The sequence below is a fragment of the Cheilinus undulatus genome, linkage group 4 (assembly GCF_018320785.1).
Source record: "Cheilinus undulatus linkage group 4, ASM1832078v1, whole genome shotgun sequence".
NCBI classification, from domain to species: domain Eukaryota; kingdom Metazoa; phylum Chordata; class Actinopteri; order Labriformes; family Labridae; genus Cheilinus; species Cheilinus undulatus.
In genome coordinates, this window is record NC_054868.1 from 1,720,403 (window position 1) to 1,739,383 (window position 18,981).

Consider the following 18,981-nt stretch of genomic DNA (forward strand, 5'->3'; position numbering starts at 1 on the left):
GTTTTTGACACAATTCAGGTTATATGCAATTTAGAAAATTGCATTTAGGCATATTGCAATTCAGTCTAAATCTCAGTTCATTGCAGAGCCTTAATAACCATTCACTGATGGTGGAGGCTGCTATGACATGTAACTACAGGAACCCCAGACTTATCGGTTGAAAACTGCCCCTTGTGCTGCATGCTTCAACACAAATCAGGCTTTTTTGTTTTGTAAGTCGTTTAAAAACCATTCAGTAAGTGCGCTATTTTAAACATTTACTGATTTTGTATAATAGTAATGTTGATTTTTTTTAATCCAGGTGACCTTGGAAACCAACAGAACCTCTCCATCATGGACTAGTTTTCCTTTAAAAAACAAAATTGGTCATTTACACTGATGAACTTTAGTGATCACAAAGAAGGGAATTGTGGTGTCACAGCAGCTGGATATCAAGCAACTAAAGCAGCAGAAGAATAATCAACAGTAAACAAACTCTAAGAAATATTGAAAAAAGAAATATCTAGATCCAGGAGCTGCTGCAGTAGGCTGAGGGGCAACAACCAAACTAAAGAAATCCTACTACAAGCCGACCCAAACTATTTGTCTCAGGCATTTGTGTTTTAATTTTTAGGAGCTTGCTGACTTTAGGAGGTCCCTTTTTATCATAATATTATTATCCAGCATTTTAAAGAAGTTTCTTGAGGTCTGATAAAGTAAAAATAAAAACCTGCTGACACCTTGCTTGTTTGCACGTGGTGACAGATGTAGGTGTAAACCCAGGGATTATCCTGCAGTCATCCTCTAACAGCCCTCTTTATAGGTGAAACGTGCAACGTTAAAGAGGGACACTCCAGCCCTCCAATCAGCATAAAGATTCAAAAACCAGAGCTTTTAAACTGCTATTTCATAAAGTAGAGCCCATTATTAGAGGGTAGGACTTCTGTTTTAGTTAGTATCAAATATTTTTAGTATAATATATTAAAATGTTGGTGTCATGACAGCCTCAGTCCTGCAGCTCTCTCATTTATTCAGCCCTGCTGAGTAGGTAAAAGTCCAACATTCAGACATAAGATGAGGAGGTGAAACTGTGCTTTACTTTCTGAATGAAGGCTGCAGAATGGAATTATGGGACATGTAGTTGGAATTTTAATTCTGGACTTCAACTAGCCTTGGATGGACACAGTCACTACCTTTTCAGTGTTTGCAGAGGAGAGACTTTCTTCCTGGTTTGACCTGTTATTTTTTCCCTCGGAGGAGCTTAAATTATTCTGAGTTTAAAGCAACATGTCGGATAAGACGGCGCCGCGCTGCCAGCTGAGGCTGGAGTGGATCCACGGGTACAGAGGTCACCAATGCCGTAACAACCTGTACTACACCGCCGGGAAAGAGGTGGTGTACTTTGTGGCCGGGGTGGGCGTGGTCTACAACACCAGGGAACACACCCAGAAGTTCTACCTGGGACACAACGATGACATCATCAGGTGAGTTGGAACAGCTGAGTGTGCTTTTGACTTAAAGTGGGACCACTTTTATTAAGGGAAGCATAATAAAGGGTTTTTGACGATATCAAAAACACTGATGTTTACACATTTATATCAGCTGATTGATATGTAGATGTAGTTCAGACCAAAAACATCAGAACTTAGACACATTTAAAAGAGGAAAGAATAAGGATGAACAAGGAAAGAGACTAGCTAATAATGGTCAGTGTTTACAGCTGATATAGACTGATGTTTACAGCTGATATAGACTGATGTTTACAGCTGATATAGACTGATGTTTACAGCTGATATAGACTGATGTTTACAGCTGATATAGACTGATATTTACAGCTGATATAGACTGATATTTACAGCTGATATAGACTGATATTTACAGCTGATATAGACTGATATTTACAGCTGATATAGACTGATATTTACAGCTGATATAGACTGATGTTTACAGCTGATATAGACTGATGTTTACAGCTGATATAGACTGATGTTTACAGCTGATCTAGGCTGATGTTTACAGCTGATCTAGGCTGATATTACTTTACATATACTTTATCCCATAATTTATCCAGCCATTATCCATCCATCCTTCCATACATTCATTCATTCATTTGCTGCTTGACGAGACAGCGTGTTTCCATGGGAGATGATGCTGTGAGGTTGTTCCTACTATGGTTTCTTCTTTGACAGATGTTCCAGCTGCAGGCTCACCCATAGGCTCAGTGATGGTCTCTCTGTGACCCTGGTTTCTCTCTCTGACACTCAACAAGAGAGGCTTTATGAGGTTTAGAAGGAGGAATTAAAGGATGAGTTCACTGTTTTACATCAAAAACACAACCATACAGCAGAGAGAGCATGAACCGTGTGCTGATCTAAAGAGGGAAAACAACAACAACCACAAGCATCTGTGGTTATTTACATCCCCATTATCCTCTTTCATCACATCACAGGTTCACGATCAGACTGATGTCACACAGGTGTTTTTACCTGATGATCATGATGTAATTTTTGGCCAACAAAAGTGCTGTCAAAGTGGTTTCAGATGATGGTAGAATTAAAATCAGTGGAATGCTCCTTTAACAGTTCACACCAGAGAAGGCAGCACACTGAAGGGCAGAGCTGTCCAAGCCCAGTGGCATGATGGGAGCTGACAGCCGGAGGAAAAACGCTGATGATAAAGACGAGGTGATGAAGCTGCTGAGTGTTTCCCATCATGCTTTGCTCCGACAGACAGCCTCAGCTAGCTTTTAGTTTCACATCAGAAAGATAAAAATGCTCCGTCAGCCAATCGGAGCACAGGCCTTTTGTCTGTGGTCGCCGTTTCTCTGAGGTCACGATGATGAGGACTGATGAGCGGACAGTCACGTCAGAGAAACTGAACTGAGACAGAAATTCACATCAGTAGTAATGTCTGAGAGCGTCTCCTCCTCCGCTCTGATTGGTCAACCTCGTTTAGATGTTTAAAAAACGAGCTGCAACCTCTGGATTTAAAAATCCAGAGAAGCTGCTGTTCCTGCTGTGAGTCAGTCCCATAGAGCCCCATGGTAAAAGAGATAAACGTTATATAATAAATGTTTACAGCCTGACTTAGTATCTGTTGGAGGCTGAAAACTGCAAACATCTCAGTGTGCAGCACAGATACTTCTTATTTTCCACATAAAGGGGGCTGATATGGAAAAATGTGTCAAAATTTTATCATAATTTTTAAGTTAATGACCAAAAGAAACTAACTCATTTCTTATTTAAGTCTTTTAAATGCAGAAAAATGTGTTTACAAGTTCAGTCTTTCAATCATATTACAATATTTGCCATTTATAGTCCAGGTAACAGTCTGGACGTCTTCTACCAGAACATTTACCATCCAAACATTTTAGCTTCCTGTATTCTGATCTGTTTATTTATCATTTTTAATCTTTAAAGGTGCAGTATGTAGAAGTTGGCTGCATTTCGCCAAACAGAAACAGTGTAAATGGGATCTAATGTTTGTATATTTATGTGAAGTATGTTAAAATAAGTGTACAATCATCCGCTTAAAACTTTAGTTCTCTTTTTACAAAATTAGAAAAAAGCTTTTTAAATTTACATTACCTTGGGTCGCACTCATGGAGGCTGACATAACGAACCGCCATGTTGTCTACGGCAACGTTTTGGGGACAGAATGGGCGAAATGTCATTTTTAGTTACGAACCTGCCCGTCGGTCCTGAAATCTACCTGGAAGGCAGGCGGAGAAGAAGGCTGACCTTTAATCTATAAAATAATGGTTACAAAAATGAATGAGTAAACCCTCACCTCGTCACTGCTGTCAATGATGTCTGGCTCCAGCTCAATCCTTTTTGGTCCTCACAGGCTCTCGTCACTTAGTGATGTGATGTTTTGGTAACAGATCGGCTCATTCTAAAATCTGGACGCTTGATGTCGTTAAAATTCCAGTTTCTACACTCTGCACCTTTAAGCAGTGTATCTATCAGTAGGGCTACATGTATTGACAAGTGATTCACTAACTGCGCTAGCTAGCATGACTCACCTTTTCACATAAAACTAAATAGTAAGAAATGACAAAGAACTACTTGTTTATACACAAAAAACAAATCAATAATCTCTCAAATTACATAATATGAATGTACATAACAAGTCAGTGGCAGAAAATAGTTGAAAAGAGTTTTTTTCTGAAGGTCACAAAACACCAAAGTTTTGAGGCGACTTTATCTGAGCCTCCTTGAGACTGCACCAATGTAGGCGGGCCTTATTCAATATCTACAAATGTGATTGGTGCCAAACAAAAACTGACATATACTTAAGAAATTGTGTGATTGGACAAAATAATGTATATCATTAGACAGGCCCCTCTTTTTTTTTTTTTTAATTGACTTCAAAGCTGCAAGTGAGCTTAAATGGTGCCTGGGCTTAATGAGTACACTTACCGTAATTATTATTGCTATCCATGAAATTTCAAATTTACTGATTTACAAAAAACCTGAAAAAATAGTAAAGCACATTAATATTTCTTGATGAATATGTCAAATTATAGTTATTTACTTGCATTCCTGAAGAGAAAAATAAGTTTTAGTGGTTGAATGTTATGCTTGATTCATTTCTGACTTCTTAGAGAAGCCCAGTGAGCCGGCTCACATTTGGGTATAAAAAGGTGAATTCAGTTTGAAATTCCTCATTCCTGTTCAAAATGGTAAAACGTGGAGAGCTGACTGAAAATGACAGAGTCTGCATTAAAGCACTTCATGATGCTGGATGGTTTCTGAGACAGATATCACAGGTGGTCTAATACATTTGTTAAGTACTGTAGATGTACATGTATTTTTAAAAAATCATGTTGAAAAACAAAATGACAGTGTTTAAGGGCCACCCTTAAAGATCAAGACATTTGGAGGATTCATTAAGTTTTTGGAAAAATCTGGAAATTTCGGGGAGGGGCTGACCAGTGGGGTCATACACAACAAGATGCAACACAGTTTATAAAAACTAGAATACCTGTCTTTAGGTTATCCCTGTTGGAGGTGGCTGTGTTTCTGTTTAGGTGACACTATGCCTTCAAATTCGTAACAGAAGCTTTTCTAGTGAGCCTGGAACCTGGGGGACTTTCTGGGTCTTTAAAGATCAAATCCATCCATCCATCCAATTTCTATACTGCTTATCCCATTCGGGGTCGTGGGCAGGGGCTGGAGCCTATCCCAGCTGTCACTGGGCGAGCGGCGTGGTACACCCTACCTTGGACTGGTCGCCAGTCAGTCCCAGGGCTGACATACAGATGGACAACCAGGCATGCTCACACTCACACCTACGGCCAATTTAGTCACCAGTTAACCTTGTGAACCCCGAGGTCCCTCAATTGGGGGACTTTGAGAGGCACTGGCAAACACGGTGTGAAATAATGCACTAATCATGATGTTGATGACATAGTGATGTTGCACATCAAATTAAACAGCAGAACCTGGGCTACAAGACTATATAAACCATTTTTACATGCCCCGAACACAACTCAAATAACAACTTCATGAATTAGGACATATCAAACTCCACACTCATATGTAGTACTATGGTCTGATAAAGGTTTAGAGCTGCAGCTACATCATTTTTAAAGGGATATTCATCCTGAAATTGCTTTCTGTAGGCAAACCTACATTTTTTAAATTTTTGCTGTGTGCCATCTTCATTTACTCTTCACCAGTATCACATATACTCATATTAACAAATACACAACAAATCTCACAAGTGTTCCCTTTACTATGACACCAAAATGATTCAAATAGACCTTGTGGTTGCAGAGATATGCCCATTTTATTATGGGTGTGCAATTTTGAGCAGAAACCTAAAAAATAGAAAAATAGCCTCAGGGTTCAAAGGTTAACCTAACAAGTATGTTTGTGGTGGTGGGAGGAAGCCAGAGAACTCACGCATGCACACGGAGAACATACAAACTCCACACACAAAGACCCTGACTGGGAAGCGAACCAGAGACCACCTTGCTGTGAGGCAACAGCGCTAACCCCTGCACCACCGTGCAGACCCCAAGATCAAATCCACATCAGTAAATTTGATATTGAATGTCTTTTAGACATTTTCAGTTGTTGCTGCTGCTAGCGGCTTATGCTAAATGCCAGTTTATCCCACAATGTTTTGTGACAGGCTGTGACAACCACTGGCAGGCTGTCCTGTTGTTACTTCATACTTTTTCAGGTCTTCTCTCTTAGATGGTTCAGAGATGGCCTGAATGACTCAGAGAGAAAGAGACACAGAGAGCCCGTGACGTGTCTGAGTCTTTGCAGGAACTGCTTTGAATAATGACTCAAACAGAGCCAACACAAAAATATTTTGAAGACTGTTTGTCACAGAATGTTTGTTTTCACTTTTACAAAGTTTAAAATCCTCGTATGGTGATGACCCTAGTGTCAGGATTTCCCGCTGATTACGAGGTTCTTAAACATCATTGTTCAACTTCATTGTCCTTTTTGTTTCAGTCTGGCGATGCATCCCGATAAGATCCAGGTGGCGACGGGTCAGGTGGGAAAGGACCCCTACATCTGTATTTGGGACACGTACGCCATGCAGACCGTCTCCATCCTGAGGGATGTCCACACTCACGGAGTCGCCTGCTTGGCCTTTGACTCTGACGGACAGGTCAGGCCACGCCCTTCTGGTGGTGATGTCACTGTGACAGGAATCACCCCCAAAGTTTCTTTTGGTTGATAACAGTTAAAGACCACTGAACCACTCTCTCTGCCAGCTGTGTAAAGGAGGCTCTTTGACTCTGACATGTTTGTTTCTCGTAGCGCCTGGCGTCTGTCGGTCTGGATGCCAAGAACACGCTGTGTGTTTGGGATTGGAGGAGAGGACGAGTCCTCGCCACGGCGACCGGACACTCTGATCGGGTAATACTTCTTATTCCATTTGATGTAGGATGCAGGACGCGGTAATAATGTGTGATTGTGATTATACTAGACAGTATTCAAAAATCATCCACAGATGGTGTCATAAGTCTGTTCTTCCGTTTTTGAAAATACAGAACAACAGTGGCTTTATTATAAACTTAAAGGCCTTCCTGCAGACATTTAAGTAAACCTTTACAGTTCTAATAATTACTGCCTTTAGGCCATTTTGTAATTGCACAGTCTAACACTACGATTGCTTTTACATGAATTGTGCAGTACTAGTTTGATAGCAGATTTAAACCTTGTCTGATCCACTGGATTGTTCCCTGAGGTATTGTATATCTGGTTTTGTTAAGATTAAGTACTGTTAAAATTGTCCCGCTCTGTTGCAGATCTTTGACGTGGCCTGGGATCCGTTCACGTCCAACCGTCTGGTCAGCTGTGGCGTCAAACACATCAAGGTCAGACTCAGACCTTAAATCAGGGCTGTCAAACTCAGTCACAGCAGGGGCTGGATTCTGGATTCAGCCATAAACTGTCAACCTTATTTTCACCAGTGATAAAATATAAAAAAACAGCAATGATGATTAATCATTGAGAAATTCAAAAAGTTAAAATGAAAAGTTTAAAGGCTCAAATCTGAGATAAAAATTCCAATTTATTAGTTCAAAAGATCAGAACACAATATTAAAAATAGAAAAATAATGTTTTTAAAGAGCAAATATATGAGGAGAAAGTTAAAATCATCATTTTAAAAGCCTAAATATGACTTAAAATTTTAAATTGTGAGTCTGATAGTTCAAAATATAGGATTAAAAAGCCAAAATTAGGAGTTGAAAATGTCAAAATATGAGCTAGAATTCAAAAGGATACTTAGAAAGTTAAAAATATGACTAAAAGTCAAAATTGGGAGTGTAAAAGGTCAAGCATGATATAAAAAGTAAAAATTATTCATTGAAAATGTCAAAATATGAGAACAAAATTGAAATCATATGTTAAGTCAAAATATGGGATTTAAAACCCAAAGTAAGGAGTTGAAAAGGTCAAAATATGACTTAAAGTTAAAATTGGGACTCTAAAAGATAAAAATGTGCCAGATAAAGTCCAAATTATGAGTTGAAAAGGTCAAGGTATGAAATGAAAAGTTTGAGTTGTAATCTTGAGATGCAAAATTGAAAATATGAAATAAATCACAAATTACCCCTCCTCCCGAACCACATTCTTGACTTTTTATTAAATCTTTCTTGCTCTTTCTTTTTCAGATTTTTATGGCTTAACAAGGATATTTTAAATGATCAAGGGGAAGTTTACATTATTATACTGGAGGAAATCTGCAGTCCTCATACTGGTGGGCCAGTTAGAATACAAATATGATACGATCCCATGGGCCAGATACAATCGTTCCATGGGCCGGATTTTGCCCCCCGGCCTTGAGTTTGACACCTGCGCACAGATACTGTCTAAAAAGATAATAATGGCGAATCAGTGGTGATAAACTGTATGTTTTTGTGCAGTTCTGGGCGCTGTGTGGAAACGCTCTGACCCCTAAGAGAGGGATTTTTGGGAAGACTGGCGACCTGCAGACCATCCTGTGTGTCTCTGCAGCCAAAGAGGAGCTGACATACTCCGGCGCTCTGAACGGAGACGTTTACGTGTGGAAGGGGATCACTTTGATCAGGACGGTGCAGGCTGCACACGGGGTAAATACTGATGATACAATCACACATACACCCTTAATGAACACAACAAGGAGTGCTTAAAATGTGTAAATATATACTGAACACTTCACAGGGTACACCTTTTAAACAGCTCAGTAACAGAAATATCTATTCAGTCAATCACATGGCAGCAACCAATTCATGTAAGCATGATGGCGTTCTCAAGAAGATGTGCTGAAGGTCAGAGCGAGCTCCTTCCTTGTCAAAAGGGTCGTTTAAGTGACATTGAAGGTACCATGGTAATCAGTGGATTGGTCAGCATTCACACGACTGCAAAAAGCTGCAAAGCAAATACAAACAGCTGCAACAAGAGTGCAGACAGCTGCAACTGAATGCAGACATCTGCAACAAGAATGCAGACATCTGCAACAAGAATGCAGACATCTGCACCAAGAATGCAGACATCTGCACCAAGAATGCAGACATCTGCAACACGAATGCAGACATCTGTAACATGAATGCAGACATCTGCACCAAGAATGCAGACATCTGCACCAAGAATGCAGACATCTGCAACACGAATGCAGACATCTGCAACATGAATGCAGACATCTGCAACATGAATGCAGACATCTGCAACATGAATGCAGACATCTGCAACAAGAATGCAGACATCTGCAATGCGAATGCAGACATCTGCAGCATGAATGCAGACATCTGCAACATGAATGCAGACATCTGCAACATGAATGCAGACATCTGCAACAAGAATGCAGACATCTGCAACACGAATGCAGACATCTGTAACAAGAATGCAGACATCTGCAACATGAATGCAGACATCTGCAACATGAATGCAGACATCTGCAACATGAATGCAGACATCTGCAACAAGAATGCAGACATCTGCAATGCGAATGCAGACATCTGCAGCATGAATGCAGACATCTGCAACATGAATGCAGACATCTGCAACATGAATGCAGACATCTGCAACAAGAATGCAGTCATCTGCAACAAGAATGCAGTCATCTGCAACAAGAATGCAGTCATCTGCAACGCGAATGCAGACATCTGCAACACGAATGCAGACATCTGCAACGCAAATGCAGACATCTGCAACACGAATGCAAACATCTGCAACAAGAATGCAAACAGCTGTTACAGGAGTGCAATCAGCGACAACATGCACAGCCACAACCCTGTAGCAGAGAAATAGATTTCAGACTAGAGATGAAAGTGTATAATAATAATGGGAAATGGGGTATTGGATCATTACGTGTATCATGCTCTTCAGGCAGGGATCTTTAGCATGCATGCCTGTGAGGAAGGATTCGCCACTGGAGGACGAGATGGCTGCATCCGCCTGTGGGACGTTGACTTCAAACCTATCACCAAGATTGACCTGAGGGAGGCAGAGCAAGGATACAAAGGTGAGGATACTTGAGTCAGGTTGTAGCTAGGGATGTCCTGATCAGTTTTCCTGCTGTGAATGCAGATTCCTGTCATCTATGAGTGAATTAAATGAGGCGACAAAACGTTACATGATGTTGTGTTTCAGTCTGGTTTAGTTAATGCCTTATCAAGGCTGATTTTTGCTTCCATCAAGTACCAAAAACACGTGGGCAGATGCTGGAGGTTGCTCAGGGACTGCTGGGTCTTCAGAAGTGCCCAGTTCCTCAGTAGTGACCAAGGCTGCTGGTTGCATCCCCTGAAATGTGGCTGAGGTGCCGTGGGAGGTCGATTCTTGTTGAATCAGATTGAATATTGGCCCCAACCCAGAGCCTTCAACTGTTTTATTTCATGTCTATCTGTAACTGAGGCTCAGAAGTAAAGATTTTTGTAACTGTTGGATTCTTGTACAGGTTTTCAAAAAAAGGCTGTTTTATCAGCACTTTCTTCTTTTAGAAATGTTCACCAAGAGGATCAGATGTGTCTGGTTATCTGTGAAACACATGAACACTTGGATTAATATGCGTTTTCTGTCTCAGGTCTGTCAATTCGCAGCGTGTGCTGGAAAGCAGACCGGATCCTGGCTGGGACACAAGACAGCGAGATCTTTGAGGTCATGGTCCGAGACCGGGACAAACCGGTGCTTCTGATGCAGGGTCACAGCGAGGGCGAGCTGTGGGCACTTGACCTGCACCCCAAACAGCCGGTGGCTGTAACTGGGAGCGACGACCGCTCCGTCAGGTGGGTACAAGTCACTCAAACCTCTGTAACCATTGATGGTGATCAGCTCACCTAACGTCTACTTCGTTTCTCTGTCAGGCTGTGGAGTCTCCCAGATCACACGCTGCTGGCTCGCTGTAACATGGAGGAGTCGGTCCGCAGCGTTTCCTTCAATAACGATGGCTCTCAGCTCGCTCTGGGGATGAAGGATGGCTCATTCACAGTGCTGAGAGTCAGGTTAGACCAGGATCTAAACCTTGGTACTTGGTAGATCAGGAGTTTAGTGGAGTGTGTGATCAGAGTCTACCTCTGTATGTTAAAAGGCATTTTGGGGCTCTTACCGAGGGGATCATGTCAGCAGCCTTGTTCCCGACTGCGGATAATGACTCACACAGGTTGACTTCTCTTTCAAACTAACTGCTGTGCAGTTAAAGTAGACAACGGGGGAATGTTTGAGGTGTTCCACAGAAACTTGTAACACAGCTGTCAATGATTGCTTTTGTCATATTTTAGCGTTTTCTCTTACAGCAGCATGCACTTCAGACTGGTCTAGTTTCCACGTTTGTCAAACATCAGCAATGGTTAGCGGCGTGTGTCCGATTTTTTGCTGAACTGCCGATGAAGGTTCACGTCGGCTGATGGTCCACCAATGAATCGGTGCATCGCTAATTAAAACACATTTTGAAAAAAATATTTCCCAAAGAGAATGATTTTAACTAAAGCTAAATCTAAAGTAAATGGTTAACTGTTAAACCAAAGAGGACCCAGGACTGAGCCTTGAGAAACTCCACACATCATGCTGTGACTACAGGGTGGAAAGTTGTGATCACCTCGCTTATTTAACCCCATGTTTCCCTCAGGGACATGACGGAGGTCGTGCACATCAAGGACAGGAAGGAAGTGATCCATGAGCTGAAGTTCTCACCAGACGGTTCCTTCCTGGCAGTGGGGTCAAACGATGGCCTAGTGGATATCTACGCCGTTGCCCAGCGCTACAAGAAGGTGGGCGAGTGTAGCCGCTCCGCCTCCTTCATCACCCACCTGGACTGGTCTGTGGACAGCCGCTTCCTGCAGACCAACGATGGCGCCGGAGAGCGGCTCTTCTACAGGATGCCAGGTACCACCTGAAACATGCAAAACCTTAACGTAATATCACGTAGTGACTTCAGCTGTACTTGGGGTCAAATCCACCTAGATTTAGGACTTTAGATTTGTCTTTAGTTTTATCACTGACTTTTTCCTGATGTGTTGATCTACTCTTGGCGTCCTCCAGCAGGGAAGCTGGTCCCCAAAGAAGAAGCGAAGGGGATCCACTGGATGACCTGGACGGGTGTGGTTGGGCCGGAGGTGAATGGCCTCTGGCCAAAATACTCCAACATCACCAACGTCAACTCTGTGGACGCCAACTACAGCAGCGCTGTGGTGGTGACCGGAGATGACCTTGGATTGGTCAAACTCTTCAGGTTCCCCTGTTTGAAGAAAGGTGAGTCTAAATCTCCCTCCATGGTATAAAACCATGGGACCATGGGGGCTGGTGTAGCTCGGATGTTAAGAGAAGCATCCAGTACAGAGGCTACAGTCCTCGTTGGTGCTGTTTGATGCATGTCTTCCCTGTCCTATCAAAATAAAAGGGAAAAAAAAACACGAGAACTCATTTAGTTTGCTAATTAGCCATGGGATCAATAATTCTTTTTTTTTTTTTTTTTAAGATTTATTTTTGGGCTTTTTCATGCCTTTATTTGACAGAAGAAGGACAGTGGATAGTTCTGGAAACAGGGAAGAGAGTGGGGGGAGACATGTGGTAAAGGGCCACAGGCCGGATTCGAACCCGGGCCGCCCGCATACATGGGTATTGTCTTAAACCACTCAACCATCTGCGCTCCCGGGATCAATAATTCTAAGTTTTACTAGACTTGTTTTCATTTCAGTTACGTATTTTTATCCCAGCATTAAAGATTTCTGTCATGATCTTTGTTGAACAGGAGCCAAATTCAAGAAGTACATTGGTCACTCAGCCCATGTGACAAACGTTCGCTGGTCAAACGACCTGCAGTGGGTCATCAGCACTGGTGGGGCCGACCACGCCGTCTTCCAGTGGAGGTTCCTGCCTGAGGGCGTCATGAACGGTGTCCTGGAGCCACTCCTCCAAGGTAGCAACACCAAAGACTACCACAGTGTTAACCTGGCAGTATCAGCCCATTCCTTTACTCTCGCTGTGGATGACACAAAGCTTCTCCCATTGGCTGTTTTAAGTCACATGATCCTGATGGCAAGGCGGGGGGGGGGTCAGGAAGTGAAGAACAGCGGGTCTGTATAAATGTTAATGTAGTAAGATAGTCCGTTAAAGCTCTAGGTGGCGCTGCAAGCTCTAGTTACCATCAGAACATTTCTACATCCATCAGCTCTGATCCGTACACAGGTGGACTGGTTTACCTGGAGAGGAGGTGATCCAGATCACCAGTGACTAGATCCTGCAGACCTCCTACTACAGGACTAGACAGATGATGGAAGACCAGAGTCTAGAAGAGTCTAGGACTGAGAACACAGTCAAGAGGAGTCTAGGACTGAGACCAGAGTCAGGAGAAGTCTAGGACTGAGACCAGAGTCTAGAGCAGTCTAGGACTGAGACCAGAGTGTAGAGGAGTCTAGTACTGAGACCAGAGTGTAGAGTAGTCTAGGAGTGAGACCAGAGTCTAGAGCAGTCCAGGACTGAGACCAGAGTCAGGAGGAGTCTAGGACTGAGACCAGAGTCTAGAGGAGTCTAGGACTGAGACCAGAGTCAGGAGGAGTCCAGGACTGAGACCAGAGTGTAGAGGAGTCTAGGACTGAGACCAGAGTCTAGAGGAGTCCAGGACTGAGACCAGAGTGTAGAGGAGTCTAGGACTGAGACCAGAATGTAGAGGAGTCTAGGACTGAGACCAGAGACTAGAGGAGTCTAGGAGTGAGACCAGAGGCTTGCTTGGACTGGCCTGCATGCAAAAGGCAAGGATGGAATGTTTGTCAGGCTGGGTCCTTTTTCCTTCTATTTTTGCCAAATAGTCGGCCATATTTGGTAACTTTTGCAAAGTGGGTGGAGCTTGCGAGGAGAAGGGTTTCCCTCGTCTAGACTCTGGTCTTCCTTTGCCAACAAAGGGCAGTCAACATGAGGAAAATATTGTAATGATGTTCTCAGAGCCAGCTAACATTAAAGGGATACTTCAACATTTTGGCAAATTCGCCCATTGTCATAATTCCTATAGTCTTAGTAATAGGTTCGTTTCCTTTAGTTGTCGGTGCAAGCTGTTTCTAGATCTGGGGGGACCGCTATGAAATAATCATGGAACATTACGAGACGGAGATGTTTTAAATTTAAATGCAAAGCCAGAACTACACTCCAGACATGGCTGCTGCACTGACTCACTCCGCCCAGTGGTTCACTCAAGAAATAGTTCAGAGTATTTGCTTCATGTGCCGTAATGTTACATAATTATACGTTATTATTTCATAGCGTGGTGAATGTGCAGGTCACAACTTGTCCACAAGAGCGTTTTGGAGTTGTTGGATTGTGTATTTGATGAGTTTGATGAGGGACAGCAAAAATTCCGTCTGCTAAAATAGCGCTCGCGGTGCAGCTGGTTTAACGGTCCCCCCAGATCTTGAAACAGCTTGCACCGACTAAAGGAAACGAACCAATTACTAAGACTATAGGAATTATGGCAATGGGCGAATTTGCCAAAATGTTGAAGTATCTCATTAAAATGTGAATGACAGTGCCAGTTTCCTTTCCCCCCTCCTTTGTCGTTTCTTAATCCACATTTAAAAAGCCAAACTGGAACCAAATGAGGAGCCGTTTATTACTGAGCTGAGCCAAACGATCCAGATCTCATAAAAGAGATGGATTTCCCATCACAACCGGCAAGGCTGGATGGACTTCTGCTCTGGAACCACAAATAAGTTTAGGGTTTACCATGACAAACTGGACTGAACCAAGCTGTACAACCTGGTCTGGAAGCAGACCATATGTGAGCATTGTCTGACTCCGCCCCTCCAGACTTTAGATGGAGGCTTTAAGAAATGTTTGCCTGAATCTCTTGCTACTTTCAGGAGGTAAAAGGTAGCTCTAATTTTCCTGATTTGAACAGTTGTCACAGCCATGAGTAGAACTAAACTCTGGCAGTTTGATAGAGCTTCTCTATGTGGAAATCACTTCCTGTTACCATCTGAAGTTTCCGAGTTTCTTTGGCCACAGTTTTTAAATTCTATCCTAAAGTTTTTTTTTTTTTTTTTTTTTTTTTGTCCTGGTTTGTATCAGAGGGTTACGCCGACTCCAACAGCGGAGAATCAGACTCGGATGTTTCAGACGTCCCAGAGCTCGACTCAGACATCGAACAGGAAGCTCAGACCAGCTACGAGCGTCAGGTGACCAAAAGAAACCAGTCGCATGATATGAATCCCTCTCCATGTATTCGTCTGACTCTCGTGTGTCCATCTGCAGGTGTATAAGGAAGATCTACCTCAGCTAAGGAAGAAGCTGATTGGTTCCCTGAAGAGGCAGAAAGCTCCAGAGGAGGGGCTCCGTCTGCAGTTTGTCCATGGGTAAAAATTTAATAATCAATGTTTCCGCCCAATCAAATCATCCTTTTGGTCTAAAAACAGAACTTTTATTGTGGCGGTCTTGCCTCCTGTGTCCTCAGTTATCGGGGTTTCGACTGCCGTAACAACCTGTTCTACAGTCAGACGGGTGAGGTCGTCTATCACGTAGCCGCCGTCGCCGTCGTCTACAACCGTCTGCAGCACAGTCAGAGGTTTTACGTCGGCCACGACGACGACATCCTCAGTCTCACCGTCCATCCGCTCAAAGACTACGTGGCCTCCGCTCAGGTACGCCATGGGTAATTTAAACGGCAGCGCATCGCCGTGACACAGACTTAAAAGTCTTTCTGATTGGCTGTCATTGTCCTCAGGTGGGCAGAGACCCAGCCGTTCATGTGTGGGACATCCAGACGCTGAAGTGTTTGTCTCTGCTCAAAGGACACCACAGCCGAGGAGTGTGTGCGCTGGAGTTTACAGGTAACGCCTGCTGGGCCATCAGGTAACCCTGAGTCAACACCTGTGATCTACACCTGGAACTCTGCACCCAGAACCCCCAAATCACCTTTTAATATCTCACAAGATTAACCCCCGAAATTAACCCCACTTCCTCTAGGATGAATTACTACTTAAATTTAAATCCTAGATAGTACTCTGTCAAATTTTCCAACTTAGATTGATTCCTAAAGGGCGTATTGTCAAATGTTGCCCCTTCAGATGGCACCCTACAGCAGCGGTTCTCAACCTTGGGATCAGGACCCCTTTGGGGAGACACTGAGAGGGGGTCACCAGATGCCTTAAAAAAAACCAAGAATATTTTGTAATTACACTGTTGCCACTTTACACCAATTTTACCAAATGTTAACCCTTTTGATCACTTTTTAACACCAATTTTGCTCATTTTAGCACATATTTAACCCTTAAAACCTAATTTTGTCCATTTCAAACCCTTCCCACCACCTTTTTCTGCCACTTCTAAACCAATCCTTGCCACTTTATGCCTATTGTTGCCTCTGTTGACTCATTATTTACTCTATCAACCACTTTTTACACCACTTTTTGCCCATTTTAACAACAGTTAACCCATTTTTGCCTGTTTTAATCAAATTTCCTCCCCATTCCACCTAATTTCAACCATGTCTTTGCACTTGAAAGCCATTTCAGCCCTTTTTAATCCCCTTTTACCACTCTGTGCCTGTTTTTGACAATTTTATCTAATTTTTGCCACTTTTAACCCATTTATGTTCTTTAAAAATCCAATTTCACTATCTTTTCCACCGTTTTTGCCATTATTTACCAATTTTAGTAATATTTAACCCACCTTAAGAAGGCAAAATAAATAACTAAAGATTTATGTTTGTTGATAAGAGTGGTTGTTCTTCAGGTCAAATATAAAATATGGTTTTCACAACTTAACTTCCCAATGGACCATGATTTTGCTGACCTCCATTTGCCCCCAGTTTGGCTGGGTCCCAGAAACCTCCCCCTTTATCCCCCCTTATGGACAGCCTTGTCTGCAAATGACTATTCTTGAATGTTCATGGCTGTTCAACTACCTTCAGGTACAGTGGGGGTCCCGGTCTCTGGCACCTTTATTTTAGGGGTGACGGGCTGACAAGGTTGAGAACCCCTGCCCTACAGGACACTTTATTAAGTTTACCTACCTTTAGGATGTCTAAGAGGGCACTTACACTGGGGGGGTAAGGCAGTAAGGCTGGTCTCCTCTAGGATGAACAAAGCAGAGAGTCAACCTCAGCAAGGCCATAAATACTGAAGAAGAATATGCTCTATCTGTCCCTCAGGACATGGGTTTTCAAATGGTGGGTCGGCACCCAGAAGTGGGTCATGAAGCCATTTTCAGTGGCTCCATGTGTGCCTGATAGGCTTTTATTTTGAAGGAAATCTCTTCATGTCTTTGTTCTGGCTTTGACTGATAAATTCCAGAAATTTGGGTGGTGATCTGTCATTGATTGTTGTGGATCCTGATGTTCAGAATCACTTCTTTAAAAGCACCTAAAGTCATAGTTGGGAACCCTCACTCAGTGGATAGTTTCACTCATGGTGCAAATGTTTCTCACATCAAAAAACATTGCTCAGCCAGAAACATGAACAAAAGAACCCAAGTAGGGGTCTCTCAGAACAACAGACAACACCTAAACACACCCAAACAGTCTGCCCAAGGGCATGATGGGTAACTCAACCAACACATCTCTCCAGATTTGAATGGCCGATCTTATCAACACTCCAGTTTTTACTGTGTATGGATGTGAGGAATCATTCCCTATTTGCTACTGTGAAGGCAACAGAGGTGGAAAGAAAACAAGATTGAGTACTCTAGTCCAGTTACTCTGGGTAAAACTGACTGAAGTAGAGGAGAAGTTCTGATTTAAAAAAAAACGACTTCATTACAGTAATCTGAGTAAATGTAATTAGTTACTCTCCACCCCTGGTTTTGACCCTTATCTTTGTCTTCCTGTCCCAGCGGATGGGAAGAGTTTGGTCTCGGTGGGCATCGATGAGTTTCACTCGATTGTTATTTGGGACTGGAAGAAAGGAGAGCGCCTAGCCAAGGCCAGGTAAACTCACCTGACTGTTTTTATATATGTTCATAGATAGTATTATCCCATCCTACAATAACTCCATACTTTGTCCTGCAGGGGGCATAAAGATAAGATCTTTGTGGTGAGGAGTAACCCGTTCAGGATGGACAAACTGGTGACAGTCGGCATGAAGCACATCAAATTCTGGCAGCATTCAGGTGACGCCCCCTCATCTTCATCCTGCCCCTCCTAGAGCACATTATGTGTTTTCATTTTCATGTTTTCACAGTAATGTTTGAGATAATAAAGATCAAATCAAAACCCTAATCTTTGACTCAAGGGCTAAAATCTCCCCCCTCTCCTCCTGCAGGGGGCGGTCTCACCTTTAAGCGGGGGATTTTTGGTAACCTGGGGAAGCAGGAGACGATGATGTCGGCGTGTTATGGTCGATCAGAGGACCTGGTTTTCTCCGGGGCGACAAACGGAGACGTTTACATCTGGAGGGACACGACGCTCATCAAGACCGTCAAAGCACACGACGGACCCGTGTTCGCCATGTGCTCACTCGACAAGGTAGCCTTTGGGACGCACCTGGGGCTGTTACCTGGTCATGTTGGTGGTCATTGAGGATGTTTAAAGCCTGCATAAACACTGTGGTGCCTTCACTGTCCAGGGCTTTGTGACGGGGGGGAAGGACGGCATCGTGGAGCTGTGGGACGACATGTTTGAGAGATGTTTGAAGACGTACGCCATCAAGAGAGCGGCTCTGTCTCCTTCATCCAAAGGTTTTTACCTTATTTATCATCTGGCGTACTATTTGGGAAAAATTGAGGGGAAAAGGCTGCAACATCTCCAGCTTCACCAACATTCCATTCTCTGCATTTAAAGATGATATCATTGAACCTTAAAAAAACATTCTGTCATATATTTCTGAATGTAGGGTTGTCGAAGCCTTTTAAACATTCCATCCTCTCCCTTTGAAGACAATGTTATTAAAGGTTATTTAACATTCCAACCTTCCCTTTAAGGATGAAGGCATTTACCCCCTAAAAATTCCATCTTTGCCTTTGAATATGATGTCATTTAAACTTATTAAACATTCCATCCTTGCATTTGAAGATAGTGTCTTTTAAACGTATAAAACATTCCCATCCTTGCCTTTGAAGATAATGTCATCTG

The 18,981-nt window shown here is 42.8% G+C and overlaps 1 protein-coding gene across 3 annotated transcripts in view; it reads left to right on the forward strand.

The window, feature by feature from the left end:
* The first annotated feature begins 1,003 nt into the window (after positions 1-1,003).
* Positions 1,004-18,981, forward strand: part of LOC121508122 (echinoderm microtubule-associated protein-like 6) — a 48,116-nt gene continuing 30,138 nt past the window's right edge. The window contains exons 1-19 of one of the 3 annotated variants that reach the window (XM_041784671.1): positions 1,004-1,463; positions 6,453-6,612; positions 6,765-6,863; positions 7,256-7,324; positions 8,378-8,563; positions 9,819-9,954; positions 10,513-10,714; positions 10,793-10,930; positions 11,554-11,810; positions 11,967-12,176; positions 12,676-12,843; positions 14,985-15,091; positions 15,168-15,268; positions 15,367-15,553; positions 15,637-15,742; positions 17,745-17,838; positions 17,920-18,020; positions 18,173-18,375; positions 18,476-18,587. In XM_041784671.1, coding sequence (XP_041640605.1) covers positions 1,267-1,463; positions 6,453-6,612; positions 6,765-6,863; positions 7,256-7,324; positions 8,378-8,563; positions 9,819-9,954; positions 10,513-10,714; positions 10,793-10,930; positions 11,554-11,810; positions 11,967-12,176; positions 12,676-12,843; positions 14,985-15,091; positions 15,168-15,268; positions 15,367-15,553; positions 15,637-15,742; positions 17,745-17,838; positions 17,920-18,020; positions 18,173-18,375; positions 18,476-18,587 — 2,833 coding nt within the window. In that variant the 5' untranslated portion in view covers positions 1,004-1,266. The remainder of the gene's footprint in view (positions 1,464-6,452; positions 6,613-6,764; positions 6,864-7,255; positions 7,325-8,377; positions 8,564-9,818; positions 9,955-10,512; positions 10,715-10,792; positions 10,931-11,553; positions 11,811-11,966; positions 12,177-12,675; positions 12,844-14,984; positions 15,092-15,167; positions 15,269-15,366; positions 15,554-15,636; positions 15,743-17,744; positions 17,839-17,919; positions 18,021-18,172; positions 18,376-18,475; positions 18,588-18,981) is intronic. The other 2 variants (XM_041784669.1, XM_041784670.1) reach the window with 2 other exon arrangements.